Source organism: Schistocerca piceifrons, chromosome 1 (assembly GCF_021461385.2).
Source record: "Schistocerca piceifrons isolate TAMUIC-IGC-003096 chromosome 1, iqSchPice1.1, whole genome shotgun sequence".
NCBI lineage: Eukaryota > Metazoa > Arthropoda > Insecta > Orthoptera > Acrididae > Schistocerca > Schistocerca piceifrons.
Genome location: NC_060138.1, coordinates 690,253,812 through 690,277,196, shown reverse-complemented (window position 1 = coordinate 690,277,196; position 23,385 = coordinate 690,253,812). Strand labels below are relative to the sequence as shown.

The 23,385-nt window shown below is 38.4% G+C and overlaps 1 protein-coding gene across 1 annotated transcript in view; it reads left to right on the top strand.

Moving 5' to 3' along the window:
- Positions 1 to 11,373, top strand: part of LOC124709924 (protein tramtrack, beta isoform-like) — a 420,548-nt gene extending 409,175 nt beyond the window's left edge. Inside the window, 1 exon segment of the mRNA XM_047240883.1 lies at positions 10,669 to 11,373. Within this exon segment, the coding sequence (XP_047096839.1) occupies positions 10,669 to 11,318 (650 nt within the window). The 3' untranslated portion in view covers positions 11,319 to 11,373.
- Positions 11,374 to 23,385: the final 12,012 nt, after the last annotated feature.

The window sequence follows — 23,385 nt, the reverse complement described above, 5'->3', positions numbered from 1 at the left end:
TCTTAAGTGCGCAAAAACAACTGTAACATCACACAAAAGGAAATTTAATATTAAAGCTGATGCAAGAAGACGATAAAACAGTTTTCTTTTTATCAATGTAACACGCACATTGGACTGCTGATCTTGGCGTCTGTAATATTAGCAAAATGCATAATTAAAATGAAAATAATACTGAGGAGATAATAGGAATGAGCACTGCTAAATGATTCAGTATTCCCGGAACAAATATTTATTATAAACTAAAACATTTCGTACCTTAAGCTTAGTACTACAATGACGGTAGATTTTTATGTCCGTATCATGTCCACTGAGCGCTCTTTTATATAGCCATTGTCTTCTTTGAGTCGCTCGTGCGTCGTCACGGTAAGTTATAACAGTTCTTTACACTTCACTCAAACTTAAACATAACACGTTTTTATACATTTAGTAAAAAATGAGATCAGACTGCCACAGATCTGCGTCCGTCTTACTTGAGAAAAACAGTACAAGTCTTTTTAGCGCTCAAGGCTTCACTTGTTCTCCAGCGAACAAAATAGTGAAGGATCGTATATCTATCCGTATTTTTCTGTTTGCCGCCCAAAGACGACGAATTGCATTATTTAGAAAATTCCACAGTCGCCATGCGACTCCTCATTATACATTAATCATTATTTTCAAACAAGTATTTGCCTTCTGGCTGAAAGTATTAACTACTCGTATTTGCTGTTTTAATGAAGTCAAAAATAGCGAATATCTCAATATGTTCCCCAATTATACTGTAATCACTGAAGATGTCTTTAAACATCCAACAATCAAGTGGGATAATTGCAGTTTTGAAAGTGGTGGGGCATCACAAGACATCCTGTGAAACATTACTAAATACCTTCTCTGAAAACTACTTAGAACAGGTAGTTTCGAACCCCACCCATGATAAAAATATATTAGCTCTAATGGCAACAAATAGACCAGACCTCTTTGGGGATGCTCACATTGAAACTGATATCAGTGACAATTGAGGAAGTTGTCATTTAAATTACCTATCACACACATTTAAAAGAATAGTTGATCATGCATGGGATTGATATGTACCAAATAAAACAGTTAATGATGGAGGGGAACTTCCATGGTAACAATGAGCATAAAGAAACTTTGAAGAAGCAGAGAGTGCTGCATAATTGGTGTGAAACAAATCATTGGGTTATAGATCGAGAGATGCTTAATGAAACACATTTGACTCTCAAGAAAGCAATACATGAAGCCTTTGCTGGCTACCAAAACAGAATACTGTCGAAAGATGTCTTGCAAATCCAAAAGAAATTCTGGTCGTGTGTAAAGGCTACTAGTGTAAGTAGGCTGTTTACGTTTTTATATTGGTAACACCACGTAGCGCTCTGTATGAAAATCACTGGCTGTGCTGTGTGCAGTCTGTGGCTAGTTTGCATTGTTGTTGGCCATTGTAGTGTTGGGCAGCTGGATGTGAACAGCACATAGCGTTGCGCAGTTGGAGGTGAGCCACCAGCAGTGGTGGATGTGGGGAGAGAAATGGCGGAGTTTTGAAATTTGTAAGACTGGATGTCATGAACTGCTATGTATATTATGATTTTTCAACACTATTAAGGTAAATACATTGTTTGTTCTCTATTAAAATCTTTCATTTGCTAACTATACCTATCAGTAGTTTGTGCCTTCCGTAGTTTGAATCATTTATTTAGCTGGCAGTAGTGGCGCTGGCTGTATTGCAGTAGTTCGAGTAACCAAGATTTTTGTGAGGTAAGTGATTTGTGAAAGGTATAGGTTAATGTTAGTCAGGGCCATTCTTTTGTAGGGATTTTTGAAAGTCAGATTGCATTGCGCTAAAAATATTGTGTGTCAGTTTAAGGACAGTCATGTACAATTTTTCTAAGGGGACGTTTCATATGTTGACCCTTAGCTGAGGATACCCCACTGGAATCTTCTGATTTTGTTCTTGTAGTTTGTGTAATTAGTGTAGCTATTGTTTATTGCTAGCACATGATCATAGAGAGAATTTCCTTTGTAGTTGTAGTTTTCATTCTTGTACAGTAAAACAGTTGTGGCATGCATGTAGATTTGCACCAAGTATTTTGCAGCTGCGCTTGCAATTAATGAGATATTATTTTCAATGCTATGTTAATGTGTTTTCTTATTTTGCTCTTCAAATTGTGCTTTTCTATGTTGACGTGTGAAATATTGTGACAATAATGGCGTGTGAAAAACGTAATACTAGGCTCCAAAGTAAACTGAGAAATGACAGTGAAGACGAAAACAGTGTGTTAGCACCACCATGTAATGAATTAACTAATGTTCAAAGTAGTAATTTGGTAATTGTACATAGGGAAATGGAGCGGGCTGCAAATAATGGTGTAGGCAGTGAAACAATTAGTGAACAGGGAAGCATTATCGATCGTTCGGTCGGCAACAGCTTCCCTCAGGAATCCGAAATGACAGGACACAATCTTGCAAATACTGTAGATTCAGGTTTTGCATCCTTGCCGTTTTCTCAAATAAGCCAAGACATATTTTCTGCTTTTCAAAATGCGAATATTGGCAGTTCAAATGCATTGCCGAATAGCACTGAGGAACATGTTTCAGACACCAGTGCATTGTTATTACAATTAATGCAACAAATGGGACAAAAGCTTCAAAAGTTAGACACAATGGAACAACACCAGAGACAAACACAGCAACAGTTAGACACAATGGAACAACACCAGAGACAAACACAGCAACAGTTAGACACAATGGAACAAAATCAAAGACAAACACAGCAAAAGCTTCAAAAGTTAGACACCACACTTGAACAAACATGTGAAGATTTAACTACTGAGTTACATAACATTGAATCGAAATGTCGAAAAGTCTGTAATGATGTAAAAACACAAATTTGTGAGCATTTTCAACCTATATTTTCGTGGCATGAAAATGCATTACAGAATCACGAAGCAGCCATAAAAGAACTGCAAACCGTTGTTCATGAAAATCATGAGACCTTGTGGGCTAAAATTGATTCAGTTGCATCTACCGATTCGGTTACGCTACTTGCAAAAACTCAGGAAAATTTAAAGAACACAGTAGATACGATTTCAACACAAATGGACACTCTGAAACTTGGTTCAGAAAAACACACTGAGGAAATAAGTACACTATTGGAGAAAGTAGCCAAACTTTCGGATCAGTTCACTAACTTATCTGCAAAGGTAGATGATGATCTGAATGACACAAGACCTGTAGCCATCACTGACACAGAAGAGTATGAACAAATTAATAAATTCGAACAAAATCAGAATCAAATTAATACACAATACAAAAGAGAAATCCAGGAAGTACAAGATCAGTTGGCACAAGTAATACAAAAATTACATATTTCAGAGGACACTCGCGCTCCAACACAGGAAGAGGAACTTAGAAATACGGAAAAGCCACAAAATAAAAACACAGGGCATTTCGGAAATTATGAAAGAAATTGGCAAGGTGCACCGAATTTTGAGATGGAACCGCCGACACAACGTAACAATGACCGATATGCTACTCGCCGACACGATGATTTTGACTATAAGCTGTTCATTACTACACGTAAGTTCAAAACATTTAAGAATTCTGGCAATGACATTCATCCACAAGCGTGGCTCCATCAATTCTCTCATTTTTTTTCCTCCCAACTGGTCATTAGAGCACAGATTAGAATTTATGTGTGGCTACTTAGAGAATGAACCAGCTGAAAGAGTGCGATCGGTCATTCACAATTGTCACAGTGAAGGAGAATTTTACCATGCCTTCCTCTCAGCATATTGGTCTCAAACTACACAAGACCGAGTAAAACATAGCATCATAATGATGAAACATTTCGAACAATCTGCATTTTCCAGTCTTGTGAAATATTTTGAAGACATGTTGCACAAGAATCAGTACCTGTCAAACCCATACAGCCCCTCAGAATGACGAGAAATATTTTTGTGTATATACACCTGATTATGACTACTGTCTTTCTAGTTGAGAGATTTTTTTTACTACCTTATGAAATGCCATATGGCTAATGAATGATGTTTCATGCCTTCCTTTGTACATATTTGCTCATTTTCTTTAATATCTAGTTTCTAGCTGCACTGCAGCATTGGTTATTATAAAATTTAATAGATGTACTAATATCACTATTTTCTGCCTACAGACCCAGTAAAGAATACGTTTATGATATACTTTCTTAGAAATGAGAGCACAAATAGACATTTCCCCTCACAGGAATTGCATAAATAATTTTTTTAATGACTTGGTAACTTTCTTGCAGAGTAAGTTTTTGTGATGCATCACTCTAGTGTTAAGATGTGACATAGGTATTAAACATGGCCATTTTTACTGTAATTTTTTTCTGCTTGAGCTATGTCATGTTTAGATATAAGTTATTGCATTTGCTGCTGCTGTTTGCTATGCATAGTGCTACTAAAATTCACTTTACATTACTCTGTTAAGCCAGTTTTACTGATTTATTTTTCTTGTTTGCTGTTCATTGCCTTATATTAGTTGTAATATTGCTGCTTGCTTTGCCAAATTGCATTTTTTTGTCTATGAAATGTCTCCTTAGAAAAATTATACATGATTGTGCTTAAACTGACACACAATATTTTTGGCGCAACGCAATCTGACTTTCAAAAATCCCTACAAAAGAATGGCCCTGACTGACATTAACCTATACCTTTCACAAATCACTTACCTCACAGAAATCTTGGTTACTTGAACTACTGCAATACAGCCAGCGCCACTACTGCCAGCTAAATAAAAGACTCAAACTACGGAAGGCATAACTACTAATAGGCATAGTTAGCAAATGAAAGATTTTAATAGAGAACAAACAATGTATTTACCTTAATAGTGTTGAAAAATCATAATATACATAGCAGTTCATGACATCCAGTCTTACAAATTTCAAAACTCCACCATTTCTCTCCCCACATCCACCACTGCTGGTGGCTCACCTCCAACTTCGCAACGCTATGCGCTGTTCACATCCAGCTGCCCAGCACTACAATGGCCAACAACAATGCAAACTAGCCACAGACTGCACACTGCACAGCCGGTGATATTCATACAGAGCACTACGTGGCGTTACCAATATAAAAACCTAAACAGCCTACTTACATAGCCCCCATGTTCCCCACAAAAAATTTACAAATTGTTTTGGGCAGTGGCCAATACAGATTTGAAAAAATTTTTCATAATTACTATAACAAAGAAATCAAATGCACACACTTATTGATACAATGTTGAGATTCGTGTGCAAAGGCTACTAGTTGCACCACAGTTAATGTCCCGTTACTCACAGTTGAGACAGGAACCAAAACTGTGGGTAGTACATTGAGAGAAGTAATGATTAACTCTGTTTTCAAACTTCCTTTACAAAAGGAAACCCAAGGAGAATTTTTCAAATTTAATTCTCAGAACACTGACAGGATGAGTAAAATAAATATTAATGTCAGTGGTGTTGAGAAACAGTTGAGATTGTTAAAAATGAACAAAACTCCAGGGCCCAATGGATTCTCTATGAGTTTCTATCCTGAAATAGTGACCAGGTTTGCACCTTCTCTAACTACAATCTGCTGTAGATCCCTCAAATAAAAAACCATGCCCAGTTGTTGGAAGAAAGCACAGGTCATACATGTCTACAAGAAGGATAGCAGAAGTTACCCATGAAATTACCATCCAGCATCCTTGAAATTCATTTGTTGTAGATTCTTAGAACATACTGAGTTTAAGCATAATTAGGTACCTCGAGGAGCTTGACCTACTATGTGCCAGCCAGCAGGGTTTTACTAACATCGATCATATAAAACTGATCCTCACTTCTCTCACATGACATAATGAAAGCCATTGGTCACGGCAGTCAGGTAAATGCAGTATTTCTCAGTTTACAAACAGCATTTGACTCAATGTCACATCTATGCTTACTTTCAAAGTACCGTTGTATGGGGTACCAAGTGAAATTTGTAAGTGGGTTCAGAATTTCCTGGTAAGGACATGTCATGTTACCTTGGATGGAGAGTCAGCAATGATGCAGATGTAACTTTGGGTCTGCCCTGGAGAAGACATTGGGTCCTTGCTGTTCATGTTACGTATTAACTATCTTGTGGTCAATATTAAAAGTAACCTCAGACTTTTCACAGGCAATGCAGTTATCTGTAATGAAGTACAGTCAGAAAGAAACTCCACAAACAGTCAATCAGAGCTTGAAAGGATTACAAAGTGATGCAAAGATTAGCAACTTGCTGTAAATTTTCAGAAATGTAATACTGTACACTTCACAAAATGAGAAGAACGTAGTATCCTATGGCTATAGGATTAATGAGTCACAGCTGTAATCAGTCAATTCATACAGATACCTGGGTGTAACACTGTAGAAGTATGAAACAGAACAGTTTTAGAGGCTCAGTTGAGGGTAATGTGGGTGACAGGCTTTGTTTTATTGGTAGAATACTAGGGAAATGCAATCAGTTTACAAAGGAGATGGATTAAAAATTGCTCGTGTGGACCATCCCAGAATATTGATCAAGTGTGTGGAGCCCATACCAAATAGGACTGACAGGGGACATTGAGTGTATACAGAGAAGGGCAGCATGAATCATCACAGATTTGTTTCATCCCTGGGAGAGTGTTCCAGAGATGTGGAAAGAACAGAACTGGCAGACTCTTGAAGATAGATATAAACTATACTGAGAAATCCCTCATACAAAATTTCAAGAACTTGCTTTAAATGATACTCTAGGAATATGCTACAACCCTCTACTTCTCACTCTCTCAGGGATTGAGAGGACAAGATTAGATTAATTATAGCATGCACAGTGGCATTCATTCAATCATTCATCTCATGTTCCATATGTGAATGGAATGGCAAAATGCCCTAATAATTGGTACAATATGGCATAATCTCTACCCGGTAGAGCTTGTGGTCTCCCTAGTGGGGAAGGCTGTGACATTTACTGAGCAGAAGTAACCTAGACGTCAGGTTATGCTATGGATTAGTCTGTCACCACAACCATGAATTCAGCAGAATGGGGGTGGCAATATCACACTAACCAAATGTTTACATACTGTATCTTCTTTCTGTTTCATAATCAATATCTGAGTAACATCAAAAGCTAACTCCAAAATAAAATCTATAGGTAATGTAGCTTATTTATCCCCCAGTGGCACATTTCCCGATGGCTTACCACAACAAATCATAATAAAAGGCACATTTTGGAGAAATCTTTAATGTGGCATATGTTAGCGTCATTGCATGCTTGTAGTTTTTGGTATTTTCATTTCTAAACTTCAGATGTTTAATGTTTTGTACACTCAAACCACAGTATTTATGACTTTGCGTGATGTAACAGTGATGTTTCCATGATGTCATGGAACTTTTGATTGATTGGTTGACATGACCAACCTGAACAATTTCCATGCAAATGTGCAGACTATATTTGTCATATTTACACTTGTGTATCACAAAAATATGCATTTTAAATCATACAGTCCACACAACCACTCAGCTGCATTGTATGTTGCTCTGTTAAAATTGCGTGTGTACCCTTGCTTGGATTTACGCTGTTTTGTTCTCAATTAATGTCTATATCGAATCTGGCTGCAGCAAGTTCTTTCACTTTCATCCTAACCACATGTCACAAACTTTTGCATGATAAATTACATATTGAATTCATATTCTGTCATTTTCGAACAGTTGGTATGCTGCTGTTATTCACAAGAAAGAAGACTCTCTAAACTCATGCATAATACACTTACAAAATGCATGTTACCTGCAGTCAGCAAGCAAGGAAACTAGGATAATGGGACATATTTAATACAAGGTGTATATTTTGCACGCTTTTTCCTTTAATCATTCACGAAATTCTCACTAGGTGGTGATACTTCTGTTACCATACTACTATAGTGCACTCCGGTGAGACATTGGCAAACATATTCCAACATTGGATAGAATAGCTAATGGCAGAAACAGAAAAACTGTCTAAAACTGTGGTGTCACCGCCAGACACCACACTTGCTAGGTGGTAGCCTTTAAATCGGCTGTGGTCCGGTAGTATATACGTCGGACCCGTGTGTCGCCACTGTCAGTGATTGCAGACCGAGCGCCACCACACGGCAGGTCTAGAGAGAAGTCCTGGCACTCGGCCCAGTTGTACAGCCGACTTTGCTAGGAAAGGTTCACTGACAAATACGCTCTCATTAGCCGAGACGATAGTTAGCATAGCCTTCAGCTACGTCATTTGCTACGACCTAGCAAGGCGCCATAATCCTTTGCTATATATATTGTGATGCCTGTACCGTCAGACCAATGTTCACCAATTATGGATTAAAGTTAAGTATTACATCAACTACGTACTTTATTTGCTACTATTAATTCCCTTAACTGTTCCAGACCTCACGCCAATCTGCGTGAGCTTAAAAGCGTGCACTTCGGCCTCCTCTAGCAACACAGTGTTGGCGCTTCTGCCAACACTTCAAAAACTACCAAAACAGTAATACTAAATGTTGATTAAAGATGTATCAACTCATAATAGGGATACAGAGACAGTGATTTGATAGCAAAGTTTCAGGAACTCTGTTCATTTCCTTTTGATGCAAGCAGTGGAAGATGAAAATTAAGTGCAGGTTGGTAGGGCGCACTTAGGCCGAAACACCAGACGCCCAGAAGAGCTGCACTCTGAGGAAACCACACACCCAAACCTCTACTATATAGAGCTAAGCAGGAATTCAAGGCACAGCTGTAAGACTAGCTACTACCTATTCGAAAAACACCATGTGAAATCAGACATCAACAGTTCTAAAAATGTTGACTGGCATTACTTAAATCTGTGTAGGAAATATGTGAAATGCTCTCTGGTTATTTAAATTTTGAAATACATTACTGAGAAATTTATTTTAATGCATGTTTTGGGGCAGCTCTGCCTCAGAGCCTTTACTGCCAAGCCACACCTGCTCTCTGCCATGTACGTCATAGAGGTTTGTAGAGCACAGATTCAGATGCAGAATAAACATTTACAATGACTGAGGTGTATGTAATCCATGATGGGAAAGATACCACACTGCTGACCATGGCTGTAGCACCATGAAGATAGCATGCAACAAATGTCAAATTGGTATGAAGAGCATGCAACATGTTGAGTATGTAGATTATTAGTATTTAAGGAAAACTATCCAAAGTAGGTGAGAGAAACATCATCTCGATTCTGTAGACAAGGAAAGAATTAGCAATGGGTTTCTCATTCAGAAACTTCATTTATATGTTGGTTGTTTGTGAGAAGATTGTCTTGTTCCTCATTTAAATAGGAGAAATGTCTACTACCACATGTTTGAATCTGACAGCAGCAAGATTGTGGTCAGTCAAGTCTGCAGTGTATTGTTCCACAGTATTGCTGCTTGTGTTGATAGGGATCCCATAATTTGTCATGCAAATTTGGGATTGGTGGGTTTAGGAAGGCCTTATTCAATGGCATGCAGGATTCAGTGCTGGCAAGGACAGACATATTGCAGAATCATACATCCATATCATATACTTTGAGTCAGGAAATGAGCTTTTTTGCTGTAAGACAAATATCCACATGGTTGTGTGATGACACCTGGAACACTATGCAATTGTTGTGGTATCACTTGACAATGTAACACAGAGACAGATGCACCAACAGTTGCACACCAAATGATGACTGTACAGATGAGGGGCACCACATCATCTTTCCAGATGATTCCCAGTTCTGTGTACAGCATCACAATAGATATAGCTGTGAGCTGAGGCTCTGAGGAGAATGGACATTCCGATATTGCATTCTTGATTCTTCACTGTTATATGGATCCACACACCTTGTGTAATGCTGCAGGGTACTGCTGATACACTATATGATTATCTCTGGTTTGTATAGCTGGTAATTTGGACAGGATCTGCTACATATCTGACACCCTAAGGCCAGTGCCTTCACCTTGTCATCAATGTCTCTGTGATATTACCCTTCAACAAAATAATGCAAGACTATATGTTGCCCGTGCTGTCCTGGTCATACTTGATACCGAGTGTGTTGTACAGTATTCCTGGTAAACAAGTTCTTCAGATCTCCCATCTATTGAAAACATTTGGTCATTGGCGTCAGGAACACCATATGCAAGATACTACAAGCAATGAATTATGGCACAAAGTTAAAGTGGTACTTGCAGTTGTCATCCAAGCCTGGTCAGACTCAATGCCCAACTGAGATAGAGCTGTTGTTGCTGGCAGAGATGGCAGCTCTGTGTAATAAATTTGGTGCCCTATGACCATCCAAATTCTCTAAAAATTTAATTAATTATGCCTCCTACTATACTAAATGTGCACAGTAAGTAAAAAGACATTAGTTGCTAACAACACACACTACACATTTTTAATAATTTACAATGCTTTTTAAAAATATTTCTTAAGTACAAATTTAATTATGTGAAATGCTTTTTATGATCAGAATTCTCTAATATAAATTGTCACATTACACAGCTTATAACAATTGATGTAATTTTTAGTATCTAACAAAGTGCTCATAGAATGATGTATATCCAGATATGACAAGTTTCCATGTATTTTACAATGTCATCACTATGGAATCAGATACAGTGTTTCGTATTCTTACATGATTACCTTTGATTTTTCTTCACCTTTATCTGTTTCAGACTATTCTCCTCCAATTAACGAATCCGAGAGTGAATATTATAACAATGACAGTAATTACAATGATCAGCTGCAAGTGTCTGAACCAAAATATAATTCAGTGTGCCAGAAAGCCAAACAGATGAATTCACCTTTAGATAAGGCTTCTCTGAATTCTGAAAATATCAGGCATTGCACATTACTTGAAGATCCTCAAAATCAAGATCAAGATACAATAAAGCCCACAAAAAAGGGAAGAAGAAATGAATTTATAAAATTTTACACTTGTGGTATGAATACAGTTAGTGCAGACAGATGTGACGGAGATTCAAACTACATCTCAAAAGTTGGAGTAATGCATGAGTCTGATAGAAATAATGAAATTGTTGTTATTTTCACCAACATGCAAAATAACACAGAGGAAGAACTTCTGGACAAAGAATATGAAACTTCAGACTGCTCAATGAATATCAGGCACAATTTTCACTGTAATATCTGTGGAAAAGTATTTAAATTTCAGGCATCTTTATCTCGACATAATAACAAATTCCATGTGACTAAATATCAGTGTTCCACTTGTAACAAAGTCTTTTCAAGACAAGTGTACTTGACAGTTCATCTTTCAAATCCTGGGCGAGTGTGTTATGTTGGCAATTTTAAAGAAAGCCAATGAAGTCTATAAGAACTAAATTAGAATTTTTATTTTGTTTTGAATAAATACAAAATTGTAAGTTTCAGAAGTGTATACAGTAAGGAGATGAATAATGTTCAGCAGTTAATGAAGAATTACTATCAAAGTTGTTATACTTTGCAGTGTGATCTTTCAATTTTAGATACTATTCATTGTAGTATTTGATTAAAGTGTGTGGGTGGCATGTGTAATTACTATCCTGACTAATTATAAACAATAAGAAAATAAAACAAATCAACAAATAAAATTCTTTATGTATAACTTGTGTGAAAAATCAATGCCAGTGGCAGAAACAGGGACCAGCACTTGAACTGCGAAAGTGTGGAAGAAGCACACATAAAGAGTTCTGGCTGTAGCCACTGTGCAGTGCAGTGATTTGTGTGGTACACATTGGAACAGGCTATTAGTGAATTATTATTTACTGATACTTAAACAACTCACTAAGTAGTAGAGGGACTGAATTGTTGATAGGCACACAAACAGTACTCAAAACATCACTAGCTTTAAAATAAATCCTTTTTTGAGCTAAAGTACATGTACACACACATATATATTTATGCCAGTGGAAAAAGTGCTCCTGTTGGAGCACAAGAAAGGTGTGTATGTTCCTCTTTAAAAGACTCTGACAAAAAAGTAGGGAACTAGCTGCCTCAATCCTCATTCTGCCTCCTCACCCCAAATATTTGACATCTACATCTACATCTACATTTATACTCTGCAAGCCACCCAACGATGTGTGGCAGAGGGCACTTTACGTGCCAGTGCCATTACCTCCCTTTTCTGTTCCAGTCGCGTATGGTTTGCGGGAAGAACGACTGTCTGAAATCCTCCGTGCATGCTCGAATCTCTCTAATTTTACATTCATGATCTCCTCGGGAGGTATAAGTAGGGGGAAGCAATATATTCGATACCTCATCCAGAAACTCACCCTCTCGAAACCTGGCGAGCAAGCTACACTGCGATGCAGAGCACCTCTCTTGCAGAGTCTGCCACTTGAGTTTGCTAAACATCTCCATTTTTCTATCATGGTTACCAAATAACCCTGTGACGAAACGCGCCGCTCTTCTTTGGATCTTCTCTATCTCCTCCATCAACCCGATCTGGTACGGATCCCACACTGCTGAGCAATACTCAAGTATAGGTCGGACGAGTGTTTTGTAAGCCACCTCCTTTGTTGATGGACTAAATTTTCTGAGGACTCTCCCAATGAATCTCAACCTGGTATCCGCCTTACCAACAATTAATTTTATATGATCATTCCACTTCAAATTGTTCCGAATGCATACTCCCAGATATTTTACAGAAGTAACTACTACCAGTCTTTGTTTCGCTATCATATAATCATACAATAAAGGATCCTTCTTTCTATGTATTCGCAGTACATTACATTTGCCTTGAACTTTTTCCATAAACACTCAACATTGTCTAATTGTAACTACTACCAGTGTTTGTTCCGCTATCATATAATCATACAATAAAGGCTCCTTCTTTCTATGTATTTGCAATACATTACATTTTGCCTTGAACTTTTTCCATAAACACTCAACATTGTCAGTGTCGGAACAGAAATTTTCGTTTTGATCTGTTAGGTAGTCTGAAATCTGCCTTCTATTACTCTTGCTAAACAGATAAACCTTTCCTCCCTTTTTTTATATTCCTGTTAACTTCCATATTCAGGGATGCTGCAACGGCCTTATGATCACTGATTCCCTGTTCTGCGCTTACAGAGTCGAAAAGTTTGGGTCTGTTTGTTATCAGTAGGTCCAAGGATGTTATCTCCACGAGTCGGTTCTCTGTTTAATTGCTCGAGGTAATTTTCGGATAGTGCACTCAGTATAATGTCACTCGATGCTCTGTCCCTACCACCCATCCTAAAACATCTGAGTGTCCCAGTCTGTATCTGGTAAATTGAAATCTCCACCTAAGACTATAACATGCTGAGAAAATTTATGTGAAATGTATTCCAAAATTTCCTCTCAGTTGTTCTGCCACTAATGCTGCTGAGTCGGGGAGGTCGGTAAAAGGAGCCAACTATTAACCAAGCTTGGTTGTTGAGTGTAACCTCCACCCATAATAATTCACAGGAACTATCCACTTCTGCTTCACTACAGGATAAACTATTACTAACAGCGAACAAACATGCCACCACCGGTTGCATGCAATCTATCTTTTCTAAACACCGTCTGTGCCTTTGTAAAAAATTTCGGCAGAATTTATCTCTGGCTTGACATGGGAAAATATTCACTCTCTTTCAACACAGATCATTACCCAGCCTCTCTTTGTAGTTAAGCATTCATACTCCCATTGATTTATAATATATCTCACTGCCACCATTTGCTCTCTCACTTACACTATTTGCTTTTGTGTTTCTTTCCCATTGACACTGCCTACACCATACCCCAGAAGCTCAAAAATTCTGGGGGATCCAATTTATTTTTTCCCTCTACATCATGTGTTTAACATTTCAGTCCAAAATTCACCATTTTCTATACCTACATGTTAAAATTCACCAGTGAGGGAGGATCTGAAGCCCCAAGCATAGTATAGTGCTCAGGCATCTGTACTATTAATTTCCACTGCCTCCTCTCTCTTTTGCTCTGACTTTTTCTGTCTTGGTCCATCTCTTTTTCGTTTTTACTGCCACTTTCTCTCTCCCACAACCTCTCTCTTTCCCTCTCACTGGCACTGTCTCCTCTCTCTTTCACCATTACTCTGATGGGAGCATTTTTCTGCTGGCTTCCTTTTTGCCCTCTATAGCAGGGTGTGCTGTTAATATAAAAGGAATTGTGTAGATCCTATTCTGAATCCCATGCCACTTTCCTTGATGTTGATCTCATCCTCACCAAAGGCCAGCTACACTCTTCTGTCACATTAAGTTTACCAACAAACAACAGTACTTACGTTTTTGATAGTTGCCATCCTTCCCACACAACCTTGGCATTAGAAGGCAAACATATTTGCTCAGATGCAGACACTTTACAGAAATACAGCACCATTTTCACCTCATGGTCCACTAGACATAATTACACCACCAGACTAGTTCAAAAGCAGGTTCCCTGGGCCATCACATCCAATCCTGGTACTGCTGATCCCTCCAAAAAATAACTTAGGAGGTCACCTTTGGTCACTCAATACCATCTTGTTCTTGAGTGTATTAATCAGCTACTTTGGAAAGACCTCGTAAAATCATGCCCTGGAGTGAGGTCCATTCTGCCAGAGATTTTGCTCACCACATCCAGAACAGCTTCTTGTTGCCCTTCCATTCTCTGCAATATCCTTGTCAGATCTTATGGTCCTTCTAAACCCATCTCCCTGTCCTATTTCTCCCACCCCTGGGACTATTCCCACTGCAAGACTTGCCCTATGCACCCTCTTACCACCATCTATACCAGCCCTGCAACTGGCGAAACATATACTATCAAAGTGAAATGACACATGTCATATACCAGCTGTTATGTAAGCACTGTTGAGTCTTCTATATCAGCATGACTACCACCAAATTATCAGTTACAATTAGTGAGCATAGGCAGAGGGTTTATGCTGGCAACACACAATATCCTGTTGCAGAGCATGCTCTACAACACGACAGTTGTGACCTAAGTGCCTGTTTCACCACATGTACCAACTGGATTCTCCCCCAAGATACCAGTTTCTCAGAACTCCACAGCTGGGAACTGGTGCTACAATGTGTCCTTGGTTCTTGACACCCACCTGGCCATAATTTATGTTAATTTCGTTGGTCTCGGCATTTCTTCACAGCAACTATTCCTTTCTTCACTCCCTTTTGCGTTTCCCACTTCTTTCATTTTCTGACCTGTCTATTTTTCACTGTCACCCTCCCACCTCTATAACATGCAGTGCTCTTAACCTTTCACTCTTATTAACTTGTGCATTATGTTTTAGTGATTATCTCTATCTTGCATATACCTTGTCTTCTACCTTTAAGCTCTCAGGTTTTCAACTCTCATTCAGTGCAGTCCTCAACAATCAGTTTTTTATTTTCATCCCATCCAGTGACTCTCCCCTGACCAGGGATTCTGGGCAACTTTTATGAACTCTACCATTTTCCTAATTTTGCCAGTCCTTTTCCTTCACCCCTCTTGCTACCCCCTCAATCCTTCTGCCAGAAGAAGGAGCCTCTGGCTCTGAAAACTAGCAAATTGTAATACCTGTTTTATATGTGTATTCACCTTTGCTGCTTGGTTAGAAGTTGTTTATCTATCAAATTACTTACATTTTCATCAATTTTCTGACTCTTTATAACTTTACCAGGTTTGTAAGCTTTGACACATGTAAACAAAAATTAAGTGTGCACAATATAACATTATCAAAAACTCATTTGTTTTACTTTTTCTCTGGAATCTTCGCTCATCGATAGCAATTCATTAGAAACACCTGGCTTATGATTTGTATCTTAAAAGAGTAAAATTTTATCAGAAATATGTCTCTGAATTTTCAGTCTTTCCATATTATATAATATTTGATAGTTATTTTAAGTACTTTTCAGGTATGTCAAGACCCTTTTCAGTCCTTTTTTTTATCACTGCAGTACCTCTGTGGGCATATTTGTATGGGAGTGAAATGCCCATTATACAGAGAGAGCACATAATAAGTTTTATTGGCAAAGAAATTCTGACTAAAAACATTATTTGGTGAACACAGAATCCTTGTGATGACCCTAGAACTCTTGCCATGTGTTCATAATGTCAGTTAAAACTACATTCACGCCTCAGATCAGATATTAGATGCATATTTTATGTGGATAAATATAGTAAATTTGAAACTTTGTATCTTATTAATGGGTAATGACATCAAAAAAAGTTTCAAGGTTCCATGAGAACATCATCTTAAGAATATGTGGTGAAAATTTTGACAATTTGCCATGAACAGAAATTATAGAAGTGCCCATCCCAACAACTGGTACTTTTGGTATGCAAAAATCAAAATTTTTTTGTGTATATCTTGATAACAGCTACAGATTTTAGAAAATGGGAAAGTGGTGTTTGCTGTAGCAAGAATGAACACAATTTACAGAACATAGTACTTTACAGAGCAACCTGTAAAATATGATGTGCATAGCATTGACCACTTTGACTGGACAACAGTAATACAGGTTACAGAATAGGCTGAGCACTCATTTGTGATCATTTAAATAATATTGTTTCTTTGGTGGCCCACCAGAGCATGCCAGGGGGCTGATGCATTTTGCCTCTTTAAGTGGCCCTTTGAACTGTGTGGTCACATGATCTCTGAAATCATGTGCATCATGTTTGAAGACACATCAGTGTTTCTAGATGAATATCTAGATATACAGCTAAAATTTGAGTTTTTTTAGGGTGGTTAGTTATGTAGACAACTGTGTCCCATGGTGCACAAATGGCTAAAAAACAGTTTTTGCATTTTTCTGTATTAAGTACAGTAACCTTCAACCTCTGTATCTCAGTAATGGATAATGATATTGAAAAAAGCTTCAAGTTTCCTGTCGTAATCATGGGAGGTACAAATGATGTAGCAAAAAACCAAGCAAATGATGCTATCAAAAGTTGATTAATACTTAAGTAATTGTCATTAATATTCCACAGAGACATGATAAAATGGAACAATCTATTGTGAACTTGGAAGTGCACAAGACAAATGATAGGCTTAAAACAATATGTAATAAATTTCACAATGTTTCCCTGGTAAATGTGAGCAATCTGCACAGAAAACTTCACACTACTCATGGTATGCACATGAATGAAAGAGGCAAAAACACTGTCAGAAAACTAACTGTTGAGGTAATTAGATGAAATTCTCTACAAAGTGGTGTAAAGAAGTGCATTGCCATGGAATGGTACAACCCGCCAAATCAGAGTCTGTCACACAAACATCCATTGCAGCCAAGTCTGAGAAACTTGTAAAGCCTGCTGGACAGTTTGGTAGCCCAAAATCATACTGTATAGTCCAGCAGGAGAAACTCAGACTTAATGTCATACACCAGAATTTAGGCAGTCTTAAAAACAAGCACAATGATCTGGATATTATTACATGTCTTGATAAACCTGGTATTTTAGTCATAACTGAACATTGGTACACTGAAGACCTATTTACCATTAGTCAACCACTCTCCATGAAATTTTGCTCTGCCTGTAGTAGGAAAAACAAATCTGGGGGTGGTGTAGCAATCTTATTTTTAAGGCAAATAATTTCAGTGTTATTTATGTAAGTGCATTTGCTGAAATATATCTAAAATGGGATAGAGAAAGTATAGCAATTATTGGTGTGTGTGGGCTACCTGTAGCATGTATGGAAACATTTTTCAAAAATCTATCTGACTTGGTGATATATAAAAACAGTAGATTTTCTGGATTAAATGGCTATTAAATACTATAATAACAGGTGATATAAATACAAACTTATTAATCAATGATGCCAACACCAAAAAGCTACACTACCTACTTGATGAATTCAATCTGACACCATTTATCCATGAGCCAACTAGAGAGACTGGCAACAGCAAAACATGTCTGGATAATATAATAACAAACATGACCCATCCTTCCTACAGTACATCTGTTCTAAAACCAGCCATCTCTGATCGCCATGCAGTACAGCTTCAATTGGAGGCAAATGAGATGTCCTTTATCTCTAAAGTGAAACTACATGTAAGCAAAAGAATTATGTATAATGGTAACATCAATAGACTGAACTGCATGTTAGTACACATACCATGGTTTGTGAATGATAGCTTTTCCTATTATACCTTTGGTGGTGACTTTTACTACTGTTTTGATACCACATGCCCAGTTGCAGCCCCAAAAGTTAAACAAACTAGAAATATAAACAAAAGTATCTGGATAAATAATGATGTCATTGAAGCAAGGGACAGATTAAAATTATTCAATAGTGCAATGTTGAATAATAAACAGAATCTTAAGCTAAATGAAGCATTCAAAACTTAGCATGGATACTATAAAGTTTTTTAAATATAGGCCAGGAGCAACTACAATGCAAACAACCTTCAGGCTTTGCACAGTGCTACTATGGGTATCTGCAGAATGATAAACAGTTTTAGAGCAGGCAGAGACAAATCCTGTATGGATTTTATTATTGATCACAATGGGATGGTAGTAAAAGATCAACTTGAAATTGCTAACATATTCATTAAATATTTTTCTTCAGTAGGCGAAGCCATCAATAGCATAGCTGCTGGTAAACCTTTCAGGATGTGAGGTCATGGTTCAAGAAACTCTTCTGTTCCTGATGTTTCATCAAGGACTGTGTTGGACATCCTTAGAAGTGCTCCTCCACTGAGTCTTGCTGACTGGTTGGATGTCCTAGAGTGACGAAGTGAAGTTTTTCTAGTTATGATTTTGTTTCTCCCCTGTTAACAAACTGCAAACATTTTCCTATCATTTACATGGCAGTGATGGGAACGGCCAACTGGCTTAGGAGGTGATAGGACAGAGGGGTGGAAACTGTTGGAGGGGGGTATGAGGGCGGTAGATTACTGTAGGTAGAGGCTGGGATGATTTTAGGAGTGAAGAATGCATCTGTGTTGTTCAGACAAGCTGGTGATGGAGGGGAGGATCCATATGGATTGGGTAGTGAAGCAGCCATTGAAATCAAGCATGTTATGTTCAACTGCATGTTGTGCCTAGTGGTGGTCCACTTTATTCTTGGCCACAGTTTGGCATCGGCTGTTCATTCTAGTGGACAGCTGGCTGGTAGTCAGCTCAATCTAAAAATCTGTGCAGTGATTGCAATAGAACTAGCATATGAGATAGCTGCTCTCATAGGCAGCCCATCATCTGATGGGCTAAGATAAGCCTCAGACAGAATTGGAATAGGAATTGCCGGGTAGATGGTTTGAGCAGATATTGCACCTGGGTCTTCCACAGAGATATAATCCTTATGACAACAGATTGAGTCTGGGAGTGGCATAGGGATGAACTAGGATATTGTGGAGGTTGGTTGGGTGATGGAACACCATTTTAGGAGTGACTGGAAGGATCTTGGGTGGGATATCCCTCATTTCAGGGCATAATGATAAAAAATCGAAGCCCTGATGAAGGATATCATTCATTTTTCCCATTCCAGTGTGGTATTCAGTGACGAAGGGTACACCCCCCTGTAACTGGTTCATTGGGATGGACAGAGGATTGAGTGTGTATGGAGAGAGGGTATGGGAGATCTATTTGCAGACTAGGTCTGGGAAATAGTGTCTGTCTGTGAAAGCCTTGATGAGACACTCAGCATATTGGGAAAATGAGCCTTATCACTGCAAATACACAATCTCCAGGTTGCCAGGCTCTGTGGGAGCAATTTTTTGGAGTGAAAAGGAAGACAGTTGTTGAAATGCAGGTGGTTGGTGGGTTTAATGTGGACAGAGGTATGAATGGAAGCATCATAGAGGAAGAGGTCAACGGTGAGGAAGGTGGCGTGTTGGGTTGAAGAGGATCAGGTGAAGCAGGTGGGAGAGAAGGTGTTGAGGTTGTGAGGAATGAGGGTAGGGTGTCCTGACCCTGAGTCCAGATCAAGAAGATGTTGTCAGTGAACCTGAACTAGACTAGGGTTTTCAAGTGGTGTGAGACTAGGAAGGTCTCCTTTAGATGATCCATAAACAGGCTGGCATGAAAGAATGCCATGTGAGTGCCCAAGGCTGAGCTGCAGATTTGTTTGTATACTTTCCCTTCAAAGGAGTAGTTATGAGTTAGTACAAAGTCAGTAAGATGAGATAGTGGATTAGGAGTTTGAAGAGCGTTTTAACAGTAATTTCAAGAACATGAACATGAGGAATGTTTGTGTACAGGCAAACGGTTTCAACAGTGATGCATAGGGATCCAGGAGGTAACAGGGAGGATGGTGGAGAGCTGGTGAAGGATGTGGGAGGCTAGGTTATGGGCAGTTGATTGGAGGTGTTGGTCAATGAGGGCTGAAATTCCTTCAGCGGGTAACAATAACCAGCTACGATGGGGCATCCAGGATTTTTGAGTTTTCAGATTCTGGAGAGCATATAGAAGGAAAGTTTGTGGAGTGACATAGGGATGAGGAGGGATGTAGATTCAGGGGAGAAGTTCTGGGAAGGGCCTAAGGATTTAAGCAGGGATTGAAGGTAATGTAGAACTTTTGGGATGCGATTATTCTGGCGGAATTTATAGGAGGAGGAGTCAGGTAACTGGCGGAGGTCTTCTGCCAGGTAGCTACTGCAGTTCATAACAATAGTGCAACAGTGGTGGAACCTTCGTTTGCCAGTAGGTTGATTACATCAGGATTTGTTGTAAGGTTGTATGTGGCTGTCCTTTCTTCTGCTGAAAGGCTGGTGTTGTGAGGAAAGCACCTGAGTAAGGGTAGGAATTCCTGGCTAGTGACCGAGGGATGGTTAGCTGGGAAGGGTGGGTGGGGGGGGCAGAGGGGGGGGGGGGGATGTCTGGTTGTATGCTTGTAGGGGGGGGGGGGGGAGTCTGGTTGTGTGCTGGTATGAAGAGTCTGCTAATGCACCCACCCATCTTTCCCTTTTTCCCTTTTTACCCGTATCCTGTTCCGCTCCTATTTCAGTCCCAACACCCCCCCCCCCCCCCCCCCCCCCCCCCCCCTTTCTCACCCCACTGCCATACCCCACATGTTACCAATACTGTGCTCACTGACAGATTAGCAGTACCTGCATGATCTGCTTTCCCTTTCTCCATCCACCAGATTGCTGCTTCCATTCTAAAGGACAGTCACATTGTGGTCAAAGCTGCTGCAGACAGTGGTCATGTGTGTGTGAGATGTGCTTCCATGTGTGAATGAATGTGTGCGTGTGTGTATCCTTTTTTAAGAAAGCTCTGGCCAAAAGCTAAAGTCTAAGTGCCTTTTTGTTGTGCCTGTCTGCAACTCAACATGTCATCTTTATGATGAGTGGCTATCTGTCTTATCCCTATAACATAAAAAATTTGACAGATACCTAAGCATATTTTAAATTTGTAGTTAATTCATATTTGATGGAAATTTCTTCATACTCTTTTTAAGGTATTCTTTAGGCTATTTTTTAATTGAGAACTATTGCAGCAGGTAGTATAAAAGATAACTATCTACTTTTGTTAGTTACTTTAAATATATTTCACTCATTGCATGGGCGCTACTATAGATTAACATGTTCATTTTTGTAATTGCATTTAAATCTCATTTATGTAATATTTTGTAAATGGAAGCATGTAACCATGCATAGAAACAAATCATGTGCACATGGTCAATATAATGATGCACCCCCACATATTTTTATAGAAAACAACATGAAATTTTATGAAAAACAGTTTAATGCTAGACTGTTAATTGACTGACTCAAATTCAAATCTTGTGTGATATGCTGTCACTAAATATCTCAGTTTGTTGGACATAAAATAAAAATTAAAATTATTTTAAAATTAACAAACTAAACAATAAATACAAGTAATGAATGTTCTATAATCAATAGAGAAAATTTATTTCATTACAAAGAAACAACAGATTGATTTTGACAAACACTTGGGTCCTTACAATGACAAAACATTTCAAGAAAAGTTGCTCAGACAAACACATATAATACAAAAAATATTCAGTGGTGTAATTAATAATTTAGTGCTTAGAGAAGTGAAGTGTCGTGTGCACAGAAATTGCCATGCTTCCTTCTGAAAAGAAAAAGAAAAAATAACAGAATATTCCATTTATCTAGTGAACAGGGGTTTTAAACAACATCAGTTAATTGTAAACAAAAGAACACTATCAACTGTACAGTTTTTCAGTATTTAGTGGCTATTTTAAAATGCATAACTTAATACAAAGATTAATGCTTGAAAACCAAAATGCTCCAACATTGCAGAACTGACAAGCACAATCTATATCCAATCTGATCTACATCTACATAGATACTATAAAGTTCACCATGTGGTGTGTGGCGGAGGGTAACCCATTCCCTATTCTACTTGTGAGTGGTGCTCGGGAAGAATGACTGTAAGTAAATCTCCATATTAGCTCCAATTTCATAGATTTATTCATTGTGGTTGGTTTATGAGGTGTATGTGGGAGGAAGTAATTGTTGCCTGACTCTTCCTGGAATGTACTCTTTCAGAATTTCAATAGTAAATCACTCAATGATGCACAATGCATAATGTAGTGTCTGCCCCTGGAATTTGTTGAGCAGACCCGGTAATGTTCTCACATCTACTAAACAATCCTGTGATGAAACATGCTGCTCTTCATTGTATCTGGCCTACCTCTTCTATTAATAAATCCTGGTATGAGTCCCAGATGATTAGTAATACTTAAGAATTTTCAAAAGTGTTTTGTAAGCCAATTCTTTTCTGGATGAATTACTTTTTCTTAAGATTCTTCCTATGGACCTCAGTGGTCATCTCACTCTTGTGTGGTTTTATGTGGTCATTCCACTTTAAGTCACTCTGAATGGTTACTACTAGGTATTTTATGGGAATTACTGTTTCCACCAATATGTCTACAACAGTGTAATTATACAGTAGTGGATTTGTTCACCTACTTCTGCACTATGTGTCACATATATTTATGTTTAGCATCAACTGTCAGACCCTGCAATGTTCATCAATCCTGTACGTCTCTTCCTGCAGCTCACTACAGTGTTCCCTCATTGGTACCTTCTTATAGACAACAACATAACCTGCTAACAGTCTAAAGAAGCTTCCAACATTGTCCACTAGATTGTTTATGTATTGCAAACAGTAACTGCCCTATCCTTGAGATACTCATAAAATTACCTTTACATCTTCAATTTTGTACTGTTATGAGTGACGTGTCAAGCTGCATCTTGGAAACAAAGAACCAAGATTTACACCAGTTTACTGAAATGAACTGTTTGATACCACTCTTGGATTTGAAGTTTTAGATGCCATTTTAGTTTTGAAAGGCACAGTACTTAGCTTTTGATGAAGTGCTGAATATGCTAGAGCTTTTTTAATAATAACAGTTGTTGGTTTTGGGGAGGAAAGGGACTACTTCTGGGGTTATCAGTCCCTTAACAATTGTATTTGAGGTTTATGAATAATAAGAACATTCCTGTCATTTCAAGTTTGAAAACATA